At 47.1% G+C, this 13806-nt stretch overlaps 1 protein-coding gene across 1 annotated transcript in view; it reads left to right on the top strand.

The window, feature by feature from the left end:
- ADAMTS17 (ADAM metallopeptidase with thrombospondin type 1 motif 17) overlaps positions 1–11193 on the top strand; it is an 81841-nt gene extending 70648 nt beyond the window's left edge. The window contains exons 20-25 of the mRNA XM_078885971.1: positions 120–270; positions 3139–3274; positions 6067–6271; positions 7188–7340; positions 8406–8583; positions 10461–11193. Of these exons, the coding sequence (XP_078742097.1) occupies positions 120–270; positions 3139–3274; positions 6067–6271; positions 7188–7340; positions 8406–8583; positions 10461–10660 (1023 nt within the window). The 3' untranslated portion in view covers positions 10661–11193. The remainder of the gene's footprint in view (positions 1–119; positions 271–3138; positions 3275–6066; positions 6272–7187; positions 7341–8405; positions 8584–10460) is intronic.
- Positions 11194–13806: the final 2613 nt, after the last annotated feature.

The raw sequence follows: 13806 nt of genomic DNA, 5'->3' as shown, positions 1-13806 counted from the left end.
GAGCACTGGGGAGGCGCCCCTTCTAAAGCGTATTTGACCGATTGCCTCCACATTGAGCAACCCGATCTACACACAACCCGAATCTTGACTTTTAATTCCCCGTTTTTTTTGCATTCAAGGTGCTGCTCTTCCATGACCACAACGTTGGAATCCACTACGAGTTCACGGTGCCGGTGAACAGGAGCGCGCGGCACGGCGAGCGGCCGCGGACGCCCCTCTACATGTGGACGCACGTCGGCTGGGAGGACTGCAGCGTGCAGTGCGGAGGAGGTGCGGGCACAACAACTCACTGCATGCCACCGACCCTGTCCTTGGAAAGCATCCTTGGTTTGGAACCCGTAGACCGCCTGTGGTGGGGGGGGGGACATTGCGGTTGGGTCACACGGTGGTGGGTTTACTCGGCACAACCAAACCAAGCAAAAGCTTAAAGGCCCCTGATTCACGAGAAATGATGGTGCCCTGAAATATCAGCACAAATTCAAATCGTAATGCACATAACAAGCTCATGAACGTAAAAAAAAGCCTCCTAAATGTGATCATCTCGAGTTGATCTCATCTCACTACGCCTCCATCTATTGTTTGGTATCTCTTCTGTAATCTCACTCGGATTTTATTGACTGAAAAGGGGGGGAGGGTTGCAAAGATTATTTCAGCTTAGGGCCCCCACTGAGTGACGAGCACCGCCACTGGTGTCAGATCCTCGGTTGCCATGTGCACGGCTGCCAATGCGGTACTGTGCCTTGAGCTCTGTGCCAGCTGCTTGTGACACAGACACTCGTACATTCACCCACTCATACACGCGTACGTATACGTTCATTATTTGGTGATATTGCATTGGCAGTGGTGCACAAGCACAAATAACAACAATAAAAAATTGCACATTCGTCAATAAAACACCGCCCTACAAGGGAAAAAATACATGAGGCGACATTGCGGGGCGATGGACCTTCTTCATAACACGTATATGGACAGGTAGAGTGGATACGAGTTGGTGACGGCACTTTACACACACATACCTATGCATATACACCTTGCTATACTGTCCACTCGCACACATTCCCACATATTAAGTGTACATGTACACGTGCACGCACAAGCGCATGCTTTCGGCAGCCTCGCTTGATTTAACTGAATGCAGCAAATCTGGACTTCGCGGTTGACACGTATGCTTGGCTTAGCTCGGAATCGTGCGTCATATCCAGAAGCTTTTATATTTATTTAGACTGGAGGAATCCGATGAGCTATGAAGCTCATTTTAGTAGATGTCCCGTAGGGGCGGGTCAGCAAATTACAACGGCAAGTTAAATTGATATAGAGTCCACGTCAATGCATTCCACTTCACCTTTGCACAGGTAATTGTGGGGGAAATGTTTGTCGAGGAGAGTTAAAAATAGAAAACTGTGAAATATAATTTACAGGAACCTGCTGCAATTCTACAAATAAGAAGAAAACAGCTTTCTTTTCGATTTAAAGCTTTCGTGACTGCAGGGATTCATCTTCTTGGTTCTTTCGGTAAGTCACGTAGAAGGGAAATAATAAAAAAATAAAACATAGTTAAATAAAGACAGTCTTTCCGACAGACCTGTTCTTCACCTGAGGACGGCTGTTTGCGTTGTGGCCGAAACGTCGTGAGAATTATTTTATTATGTATTATTTTTATTATTTTATTATTTCCCTTCTACGTGACAACCAAAAGAACCAAGAAGATGAAAACAGCTTTCGTATCATTTTATGAATTCTCATGGAATTTTTTGCAGAAACTTTACTCGGTACAGCAATGTTTTTGAGTAAAAATATCAACGTCTAGTGGCCAATGGACAATCCTTGCTCGGACATGAATCTGGCGTATAAATAATCTGCAATGCTTTGTTCATTTCCGACAACGCTGCCCGCCCTTTGGGAGGATGTACGTTACGCAAGGCCTGTCTTGTAAAGCCTCGAGACACAAGCTCGTGCAAATATGGGCATCTCGTTAAGCATTATATATTATTTTCCTTTCTACAAGCATCGCCGAGCTTACCACTCGAAGAATAACCGCAGTGGGTTACACCAAACCTCCGTAGTGTGACCTTGCTTCAACGGGGGGGGGGGGGCATACAAAAACTTAGCGGGTGAACAAACTTTAAATAAATGTGAAACACTATGGGAACCTCATTTGCCAGTAAAAATATGATAATTGGTTTTTTACCCTTCTATCTGGCAACAAAACTGACACCTTTTTACAAGGAGTCATGTTTGCATAGACCGCAATACCTGCAGTCATAATACAAACAAAAGACATAACTCTGATAATGTGCACTGTCCTTGAAGTTGATTGGTCCACACCCGAGACAGCTTTTTTTAGAGCCTAGTCTCACATGGGTTGGACCAGATGACGCCAAAAGGCGCACAACTCCTTGTAAAAAGGTGTCAGTTTTGTTGCCAGATAGAAGGGTAAAAAATGTGAAACGTTCAACGGAACGAGACTCCGTTCCAGCTCCCGCCCACTGTGCACCTGAGGAAAAGTCTGCGATGCTCAGTTGCCACTGGGCTTCATTGCTACCGGTGTTAAATATTGCAGCAATATTTTTGTTACTTATTTATAAGAATTTAGAGATGGGAAGTGGGGGGGGGGCTGAGCTTTCAGCGGGGAGTGGGGTGGGGGAGGTCACCCCCCTGCTATCCCCACCTTGACGCTAGCGGGCTGCGTTGGTCTGTGATTATTTGCGGCTTTTTCTCTAACACAGTGTGGTCCTTTTCCGGCATTAAGAGACGTTCCCAAATTGGATAAAGACTGATGCTGAAAGTGGTCACATTCGAATGAAGGACCACCCTGGGAATTGTGTTAATTTTGCAGCATGCCGACAATGGCGTAGCGCACTTCTTGCATGGATATTGTCAAGTTTAGGGTAAACTACGTGATGTTAGTGTCAAAGTCTTGGAAATAAGAGTAGCATTTCAGCAGTGCGTGCCAGCTGCGTGTGCAAGTCCTTTTCAATTACCATTTAACGGGGTGGCACTAAAATGTTGCAAATAAAATAAACCGCTGAAAATATGAGTGTGATCCCAACACTCCGCAAATGTAACGTACGTTGAACTTATTTCGGCACCCGACGTCGCCAACCGTGCTAACCGGTTGTTTGCGCGTGTCATGGACAGGCGAGGTGCGGAGCATTTTGGGCTGCACGAAGATCGTCAACAGATCCCAGAGCTGCGTGCCGGACGAGGACTGCCGGAACGTGAGCCGGCCCCCGCTGCAGAACCGCCACTGCAACAGTCACCCCTGCCCAAACAGGTGCGGCCAGTGGCGGCCAAGTGGCAGCTGGGGCACCGTCGCACACGCATAAAGCGGTCAGAATCAGAACCAGAAAGGGTTTTATTCGCCATGAAAGTTTGCACAGACAAGGAATTTACTTTGGCCGGAAGGTGCATACATTCAACATTTAGGAATCTTAAATCTTAAATAAGTGGTTTACAAGTCTAACTATACTAAAGGTACAAGTCTAACTAATACTAAGGAGCTAAAGTATGTAAAAATTAAATAAAATATAAATATACAATAGCTATAATATACAATATAAAATTACAAAAATGCAAATAGGGTAACATAGTGCAAATATGGCAGGGTGTCATTGTGCAGATATTGTGTTAAAGTCAGTTTGTGGCGTGAGGTTTTGGTCAGGTCTACTCTACGGAGGATGCTGCGGATTGCATGGAAGGATTTGGGGTAAGCGGCTTGGATGCGCGTGATGGAGCGCGACGCTAAAGGTTTATGTAGATGTTGGCCCCTCGCGTCAAAAGATGACGGTAAAACAATAATTTCTTTAAAACACCTCCGATCAGCACGGTTGGCTGCGTGCGGTGCGAAAGAAGTTCAACGCCGCGACTGCGGCTGTTAAGAATGACATGTTGGTTGCAGTCTCTCGCACAGTGGCTGCGCTGATAGCTTGACGTTTGGAGAAAGGTGGGTTGCCTGTCTTAAAAGGAGGGTTGTGATGACGAGTGGGACACACACGTGTGGAGGATGCAAGAGGGCTGTTCACTTAGAGACGTATTGGAGCAGGCACCCCAAATGTCGGTGACCAGGGGGAAGGCCAAAGAGAAGAAGAAGTTTTTCCCTCTTCTGCTATCGTAAGTAATTGTGAGATATTCGTGGTCTCACGATACGTCCCAGCTTTTTGTAGCACAGAGGTGGCAACTCTGGTGTGTAGTGTAGCTAGTAGCGAATCACCCCCCACCACCCCCACCACCATCTCCTTCCTCGCAAATGAAACGGAAACTGATTTAGCCGCTGCGTTTTTCAGCGCGCCCTTCGCCAGGTGCGGCTTTAATGGAGCCAATTGAGAAAATGACGACGCGCGACTGCAATTTTCGGCGATCACCACAGCGGCAGCGCCGTACGAAAGCTGCCTTGGCACGGGATGCTTTTGGAAGAGGGGTGCTTCATTTTGTTTTGTGGGCGGGGGGGGGGGGGCGAGTGAGTGAGAAGGCACAGGAGGGGTGCATTAACGGGGCCTGGGTGAGAAGGCGCGAGTGAGAGTCGGCAAGCACTTTTTTGCCCAAAGTAATCAATGCCGGTCGAGTACCAGGCGAATCGGTGCGTTATGGAGGATGCAAGAATACCGTACCTTTTATTGAATGCTTGAAAAAAAAAACAAAGCCCACCCTGGCATGGCCTGCGAAAATAAAATCTGCAGATGTGTGCTAAATCTTGTTAAACTCTGTTAATGTTAAATTTCGATTTAAAGCTTTCGTGACTGCAGGGATTCATCTTCTTGGTTCTTTCGGTAAAGTCACGTAGAAGGGAAGTAATAAAATAATAAAAATAAAACATAATAAAACAATTCTCACGACGTTTCGGCCACAACGCAAGCAGCCGTCCTCAGGACGGCTGTCCTCAGGACGGCTGCTTGCGTTGTGGCCGAAACGTCGTGAGAATTGTTTTATTATGTTTTATTTTTATTATTTTATTACTTCCCTTCTACGTGACTTTACCGAAAGAACCAAGAAGATCTGTTAATGTTGATGCCTGCCAAAGTTTGTGTAATGCCATCAGAAGTTGGATCTAATACAACTTTGGGTTAAGCTTAGCATAAAAAGCCACTCATAGTGTTCAATGTGCGTGTAATCCCAGCACAACGCAAAAACAATACGGACGTACGGCGGGTATTTGTGAGTTAGTGCATGCCCGTGCGTGTGTTTTAAGTACTTTACGCGAGCAAAACATTCCATAAACATTGTCCAATGTGAAATGTAATTTCATCTCCCCCATGATCCCCCTCCGCCCCACCACCTAATTCTTATTTCAACGCTGCACGGGTGTTTGTATTCCAAATGCTACCCATGGAGGCTCATCCAGTTGTAAAGTAGACAGATAGTTTGGCAATCGAAGCTTACACGAGACAGAGTGTAATGTTACTCTTAGCCGCAGCACCTCTGTTTCTCTGGACAGAATAAGTTTACACACACACCCATGTTTGGCGATTCATCTTATTATTCCAGTTAAAATCTGGTGAAAGGAAAACAAATCGAAACAAATTCTTATTGCCAAAACCAACGGTGTTTTTTTAAATACGATTCGTTTACGTTATAATACTTTAGGATTTAGTGGAACTATGAAAGCGGGACTGATCCTCGATCACGAGACCAAGGAGAATTAGGGATAAAAGTTCCACGCGAGTCGTGAGACTCGCACGAATGTTGCCATAGGGCAGACGGATGCGCAGTGGTGCGATCAAATGACTGAAAGTAAATGCGATGCTGAAAAATGATACAGCGTGAAAAAGTAAACGCTACTACAGCCACGTAAAAAAATTCCTTGGAATTCTAGCAACAACCGTTAACTCGAGACCACACCCGAATATTTGCAATTCATTAATCATCATCAGCGTTGGTCAATCCACTGCTGGATGAAGGCCTACCCCAAGAATGCTGGTCATCATGAATCTCAGTGGGGCCTTACCTGATGAACTAAAAAATCGTTTAGTTTTTAATTTAGTTTGAATATTTGGGGGCACGGAGGTCGAGAACCACTGCTCGAGCACTTTCACGCAGAAACACTGACGACGGGTGCTTTGCCGACGTCAGGTGGAAGGTGTCCGACTGGTCGCCCTGCTCGCGCACCTGCGGGAAGGGCCTCCAGACGCGCTCCGTCTCGTGCCACTTGCACCTGCCCGGCGGTGGCTCGGTGCGCACGCGCGACGGTCGCTGCCCCAAGCCGCGGCCGCCCTCGTCCCAGGGCTGCCAGGGACACGACTGTCTCGGGGTGTGGCAGGCCACCAGCTGGTCCCAGGTGAGCTGTCGTCTGGCCTGTCTCTACCTTTCTCTCCATACACGTGAATTTACTCCAGCATATCCTGCTGCCGTGTAATGGTTAGCACGAAGGGTCTTTTTACAGGTCACCGGTTCAATTGAGTCACCCTGGTGGGGCAGTTTAAGTGATTGGCAGAGTTTTTAAATCTCGTCCCCTCCCTCCCCCACCCCGTCTGCCCACTCAGCAGTATACATTGGTGCGCCACGGCCGATTGATAGGTCGCTTTTGGTGAACTAAAGTGCGGGTATTCCCATCTCATCCAAAACATCGGACCCGAGTTGAAGAGTAGACCGAATACCTTCTAAAGGGGGCTCTGTTGAGCTCCCTCAAGTGGAGGCCTTTCCATCAGCAGTGGCACGAGGAAGCAATTGCAGGGCCCGCACGTTTACCTCTTCTCACGTGACGTATTGGTCCAACTACCACACAAGGCTCGCAATTGTGAGTCGCGTGCGCGAACCGTCACCGTGCTACGTCGCGGCAGCGTCTCCCGCGTGACGAAACGCTGGCAACGTATACGAACTAAAACTATTAAACTAAACAATTTTCTTTTTCCAGGTAACTCCCACTGAGCTACATCGCTCTTTTTCAGAAGTGACCTGGCCACAAATGATAGTCCAACGAAGGGGCTTATAATGTGGCAATTTATAGCAGCCAAAATATTCTTTCAGTGCATGTTTCTAAATGTCGAGGGAAAAACCGGAGGACCCGGGGGAAAATTCACACGACCACGGGGAGCACATACAAAATTCCAAATGTACAGGCATCGTCGGGGTCAGGATCGAACTCACGACCTCCTGCTTACCAGGCTAGGAGAATCAACATCTCGCCACCGTGGCACCCATACGCACAGGCGCTGAGCTCGCGGTGATGCGTGGTCGGGGCTCTTGTCACGCAGTGCTCGTCGCGTTGCGGGAAGGGCACGCGCGTGCGGACCGCGCAGTGCACGAGCCCGCACGGGCGCTGCCTCACCACCAGCCGCCCCCGCGAGCAGGACGGCTGCGAGGACTACTCCCAGTGCTACGAGTGGAAGACCGGCGACTGGTCACAGGTGTGTCACGGCACTGACAGACAACAACAACAAAAATCCCCCCGTGCAATAGCATGGGGCACGGCACAAGAAAGGGGGTTGGTTGGCCAGCACCACGCCAGGCCACCTTTGTCTCCCCAGTGGTGATGTTTACACACCGCGCCAGGCACTCGATTAAGGCTAAGTCCGACCCACAGCAACAACAACAACAACCGCCATTCGCCACAATGTGGCGGTGACATCTCCACGGCGCTTGTGCCAGGCTATGTGTACTTTAAGGCCACGTGAAGTGTCGAAACGCCCGCTGACAGAAGGTCACGGGGACAGACCCAGGTGCCATGAGTTTACTGACTGAGATGACTGGCAGATGCACCGCCTGTGCCCCCTCTACTGAGCCGACTTGCTGCGTTTCAGCCACCTGACCTGGAGCACCACCACCACCATTGTTATATGCAGATAGTGGGGCGCGGTAATGGTGTGAATAATAATAATAATAATGTATACACAGGGGCCCACGGGTTGTAGGGGCCCAGACTCTGGGCTATGAAGAGGGTAGTAAAATTTACAGAAGGACCCATTTCATTTGTCCCCATACTTTGTCAGTCGTTGGGGTAGTTTGACCATACTTCACCATGCTGGTCAATGTGGGTTGGTGTATTGTCACCCAGAACTGGTTCAGATGTCGCTCGCCAGTGGTGAATTGATCGAGTTCATAGGCTCTGCGCGCTAACCACTGCACCACGTAGCACCACGTAGCGGTGTGGAAATTGAGTAACTTGCCCCATGCGGAGTAGAACGCACTATGTGGGGGAATATCAGGCTTAACCGATTTATTTTAGAAATCGAGGAACTCGAGAGAACATTTCACATACAAGATGAGCAGCCTGCTTGCTATACTACCACCCGCTCTCCGTATCATAGCCCTGCAGCCGCGTGTTTGCTACACGTGATCACATGTTCCACTAGCAAACGCGCGGCGCGCTCGCTCGAGACGCGCGGTCCCTCTCGGGGAGACGCTCGGCGAACTCACCGACTTGGTGTCGTCTCTCCCCACCCCTCCCGTGCGACGTCGGCGCGTCGCGCCAGTGCTCGACGAGCTGCGGCCGGGGTCTGCAGTCGCGCGTGGTGCACTGCATGCACCGCGTGTCGGGCCGCCACGGCAGCGGCTGCGAGGCCGACGGCAAGCCCGTCACGTACCGGGAGTGCGGCGCCGGCGAGTGCGACAGGACCTTCGATGCCAACACCATCACCTCCCCGCGCCTCGGTACGTACGCGTGTACGTACGCGTGTACGTACGTGTGTACGTACGCGTGTTGAACTTCTTTCGTCACCGTACGTAGCCGACCGGGGCTGGTCGGAGGCGCGGGGAGATGAGGCTCCGTACGTAGCCAACCGTGGTTGAGGCTGTCGCTGCGACGACGGGCGTGTTTTGCGCTTAATGTTGAAAGTATTTATTTTTAGTTATTTACTTTCAGTGACTTGCTTACCTCTGCTATACTATAGTCAATCAAATGCACTCAAACATTTTACATAGCATATTTTTGTATTACCTGCGTACCAGCACCTGTTGAGAAACACTTTAAACACGGGACTGAATGGATTTTTTTTGCTGCCCCTAAGAAAGACCAAAACCTTCAGTGAGGCAGTGTTTACATCCGTGCTTTTGGCAATGAGAAAACAGCTCGAGAGAGAATCTGTGCAACCCATTTACTATCCCATCTCTTTTGCTGCCCGAGGCAGCTGCGGAGTATTCATATTTACTGAAGCCGGCGGTGTTTCTGGCTCCAACGAGGCCACGTTTGTCCGTATTTGGTCATTCCTGTTCAGGTTCAAGTTCATTTATTAGGTATAGCCCTGGGAGCCATTCGGCTCTTGAATCGGGTGCAACCGCAACAAACAAAAACATGAACAAAAAACATCTTAAAGTGAATATGTGACTAAGTGCAAACAGAAAATCCAAGAAAAGACAGCAAAATATTGCAGAAAAAAACACCGTACACCAACGCTGTGTGCAAAAATCCCAGTGGGATGCAAGTGCATCGGGCTTGCACGCAGATGTAAAGAGAGATGAATGCGTGCATTAAAATTGTATAAACTTGAGTACATATAATGCCACTTGGTGGGTCAACCACTGGGAGATGTCAACAGTGGTTCTTCCTATGGAGAGACTTGGCTCCTGTCATATCAACATGGAATTTCCACCCCTGGACCATGAATGGAGAGTACCACCCCGCTCTTGTTAGAGCAAGGAGACAACTGAACTCTGTCTTTGAAGTCAAAGTTCAGTATACAGTGTGTTTCATCATCATCATCATCAGTCTGCTGCTGACCGAAGGCCTCCACAAGTCGTTACCATCTCTCACGATCCTGTGATGCAGTAATCCACCAAGCGACTGCACACAAACTCTTTCCATTGCTCCATCTGCTTGGTAGAAGTCTTCTCGGACTCGTTCCATCCCTAGGCTCGTCTCAATTCTTAACCATCATCCACCTTCTTGGTTCTTTCGGTAAAGTCACGTAGAAGGGAAATAATAAAAATAAAACATAATAAAATAATTTTCACGACGTTTCGGCCACAACGCATTTTTATTATTTTATTACTTCCCTTCTACGTGACTTTACCGAAAGGACCAAGAAGATGAATCCCTGCAGTCACGAAAGCTTTAAATCGACATCATCCACCTGTTTTTTTCTGGCTCTCAATATAATGACAAGCACGCAACTCTCCACGCTTCTTCGCACACCATTTGGTTTTTGTTCCATTTTTGACACGATCTTGCTCGCCGTTAAATAATTTTCTTCTGACTTTTTAAACAAAAAAACTATTCAAACTAAACTATTTTTATTTTTGCAGGTGAGGCCGACTGAGCTATCTAGCTAATTTTCAGAAGCAACCTGGCTACAATGAATAGCTTAACAACGTGCCTTATCACGTAGAAACTTAAATCAGCCTAACACAATTAAACGCGCGTTGATACTAAACTTGGAGGGGAAAACGGGAGGACCCGGAGAAAACTCCACGCAAACTCCAAATACACAGCGGGCGTCAGGCTTTGAACCGAACCTGCGACCTCCTGCATACCAAGCGAGGGAGTTAACATCTCCCCACCGTGGTTCTCTTTTCACCCGCGCTCCCACCAGTTGCGCTGACCTACAAGTGCCTCGGGGACCAGTGGTCCGTGTACTGCCGCCTGGTGCGGGAGCGCCAACTGTGCCGTGACCTGCGCTGGTACCAGCGGTGCTGCCAGACCTGCAGGGACTTCTACGCGGCCGCGCTGCTCGCCTCGGCACCACCACGACAGCCGCCGGCCTTCCCCGCCGCTCGGCCGTCGGGCAGCTAACAAGCGCCGGGGGCGGCCACCATTGCGCGACCTTCCCACCCCCCCCCCCCAACACCGAACTTCACCGACCCGACTCCACTCACTCCGCCGATGCCTTCGCAGCCTTCGAACCCCAACGGTCGACGGCGGGTCAAGCGTTCAGATGTTTTCGTTTCTACGTGGCGAGATCCGCTCTGGGTTCAGAGGAGGACTTGTGATTGTTGTTGTTGTTCTTGTTGTTGCTGCTGTCGTCGTCATCAGGAAGAATAAGAGCACACTTGAGATTGTTATTCTAAAAGCTGCGACAGTAAGTTTTGTGTAAACGGAATTTTTTATTGTGACTCTGCAGGGTGCGATGGTGATAAGTTACCAACAGCTCGTTAATTACTGGTGCTCAAAGCGGACGTGTTGGCGTTAAACACTTGTCACCTCCAAGCAGCCAAGCAGCCAAATCTGAGTAGCAACTACCTCTAAACAGTGCACCTCATAGTCTGAGGCATTTTCAACGTTCGTTTTTTTTTATATAAAAAATTAAAATGTAAACTCCGGTTTACAAATTCACTCTGTTAAACTCAGCTAATATGACAATGGGGAAACGCTGGTTATGATTGTTTTTTTTTAGATCATCAAAATTCCTGTTCACATAGGAAGTTATTGCTGCTTAAACACTTGAATGAACCTTCATCATTGACCGCGTGGGAAAGTGAGTCAACATCTGTTGCTGCATTTCCTGTTTGAGTCCAAATACTTTACAACAAACTCAGATGGAAATATGTTGTAGAGTATGGTTGCTGAATATATTTTGGTGGTTGCTGAATATAATAGTTTTATATATATAACGAATAACAATTGTGTACTTAAAGTGTGTTCTTGACAACGGTCACTTTTGACCACGACTCATTACTAAGTGGCTTGAGTCTCGCTATTATGCAAATAACGTCCCGCAAGTGATTCGGCTAGACAAGCGATCTCTTCATCGAAATTAGTTTGTGCTGTGTCTTATGCACAATATCCCATGTTGACTATGCTTTATGGACAGAGAGACGCACGGCATCACAGACCCATTAACGTTTCGCTCAACTCTCGGCGGTTGAACCCTTTCACACACGTGAGATGGAGGCCCAGTGCATGTGTATCTACGTCAGTAAATTGTGCTCTCTCGGAACGGGCAGATGGTAATACATCTCTATTCCAGTCTCCCCACTTTCTGAAGTTTTCTTCTGTGTTGAGGACACCGCATTTTGCGCGATTGTAAATTGTTGTTCTTCTTACCCTCTCTCTCGGCACCCATCTCTTCTTTTCCCCCGTGCGAAGTGGGGGTGGAACGATCCATTGATTCATCAATGATACCTAACCTCATGGTAATACGTTCAATCACGTGCATGAGACTATTTTTCAATTTGTATATGATGTATGCAAAGCGTCCAACGTCACCCCTGCAGCCTCTAGACCAGGGGTCGGCAACCTACGGCTCCGGAGCCGCATGCGGCTCTTTACGGGCTGCTTCTTGACGATATGTACGTATGTACATAGATGCATTGCGGCTCTTGAAATACTGAATTTTGTACCGAATTGGAAAGAAATGGCTCTTCTTGTTATTTTGGTTGCCGACCCCTGCTCTAGACGGTGCGACCATACACCACAATGTAGAAATTAAAAAAGATTGGTTCTTAATCGGACCACAATTCCGAAATGGGACACTTCATTTGACGTCGACGATTAGCTCACAAAGGCAAAGAGAACATGCAGCCAAATCAGGACAGGGAGGTGACAATATCAAAACCTTGAATCGCTGCACACCAACCTTTCCCGTCGCGGTGAAGCCAAGACGGGATAAGTCGCTTGGCTGATATCGGTGCTACGTTGTATACGGCACACATATCTGCCCATTATCCATAAACGCAATGAAGTGAACTGGTGCTTGCTCTTATAGGTGTAATGTATTCACGTTTATCAAGGTATACAAACGTGTCCAAGCACATGCTGCTCTTTTGGTGGGGAGGAATGGTGCTAAATTAAACTTGCACTGAATTATAGAAGCAGCTTTTTTAAAATGACATTGCATTGGGTGTTTTTAAATGAAAAACTTTGACAGCTTAAAAAAATCACGTGTATTTTATAATGTAAATAAAATAAAGGAAATTGCCGGTGGTGGTGTACAAGTACAAATCAACACATCTCATCGCTTCGCTGACTTTTCTGATTTGTATTTTGATTTTGGTTTACCAAATAAGTCGCCGCGTTCTGTCAGCATTATTTTTCAGATATCAATATAAACAACTATTATATATATTTAAAAAAATATGCACATGGTTATATTTAAAATATGAAATGTGTTATCGCATTATATAGACCACGTAGAAATATATAAATTCATTTTTTCGTAAAGGTCTTTACCACGGTGATCATCATTGTCATTGGAATTTCAATCATCCTCATTTTTTACTCGTTCACAGAAAACTTTCTGAACCTTGAACAATGTATGTACAGACGACGTTTGAGATTCCCATTGCCAGATCTGCTGCGATGCCGTCTACGAGCCTGTGTGAATTTTTGCTACTGATTCTAGTAAAAAATAAGTATAACCCGTAGAAACAAAGTTTTTCACTATAAATCCTTTATATGTGTGGCAGCGAACTTAATATAAAGGATTTAAAAATATATTCGCCTGTGGAGGACACGGGGATCGATCCCGCGACCTTTGGCATGGGAAGCGAGGGCGTTACCAACTGCGCTACTCCGCCCCCGGCCTGTGGAGGGGTTACGCTCTGGGCTCTTATATTGTAACGTTCAGCCAAAGCCATGAATGAGTTCTATTTGAATATATGTAAAATAAATTTTTTTTGCCTAAAAAGTGTAAAATTTTAGGAATTTTTTTTCACGAACATTAATTGTCTAGCACAACGAGTCTGTGTTGAAAATGTCAGCTCGATTGGATCACGGGAAGTGGGTTAAAAAACGAGCGAAAGATTTGCACGGTCGTAAGCAAGCAAGCAAGCGAACTTAATATAAATGATTTAAAAATGAAATAATTTATTAGAATCCATTTAAAGACTTGCATCTGTTTCAAACGTTACCCACCAACGCACACACACTCAGTTCATAATGCAATAGACGTACGCTATATATAATTACCATAACAATTAAATCGCTGTTGTATATTGTTT

This window comes from Lampetra fluviatilis, chromosome 3 (assembly GCF_964198595.1).
Source record: "Lampetra fluviatilis chromosome 3, kcLamFluv1.1, whole genome shotgun sequence".
Taxonomy (NCBI): domain Eukaryota; kingdom Metazoa; phylum Chordata; class Hyperoartia; order Petromyzontiformes; family Petromyzontidae; genus Lampetra; species Lampetra fluviatilis.
Note: the sequence above shows the minus strand (reverse complement) of the source record. Positions and strands in the feature narration are given on the sequence as shown.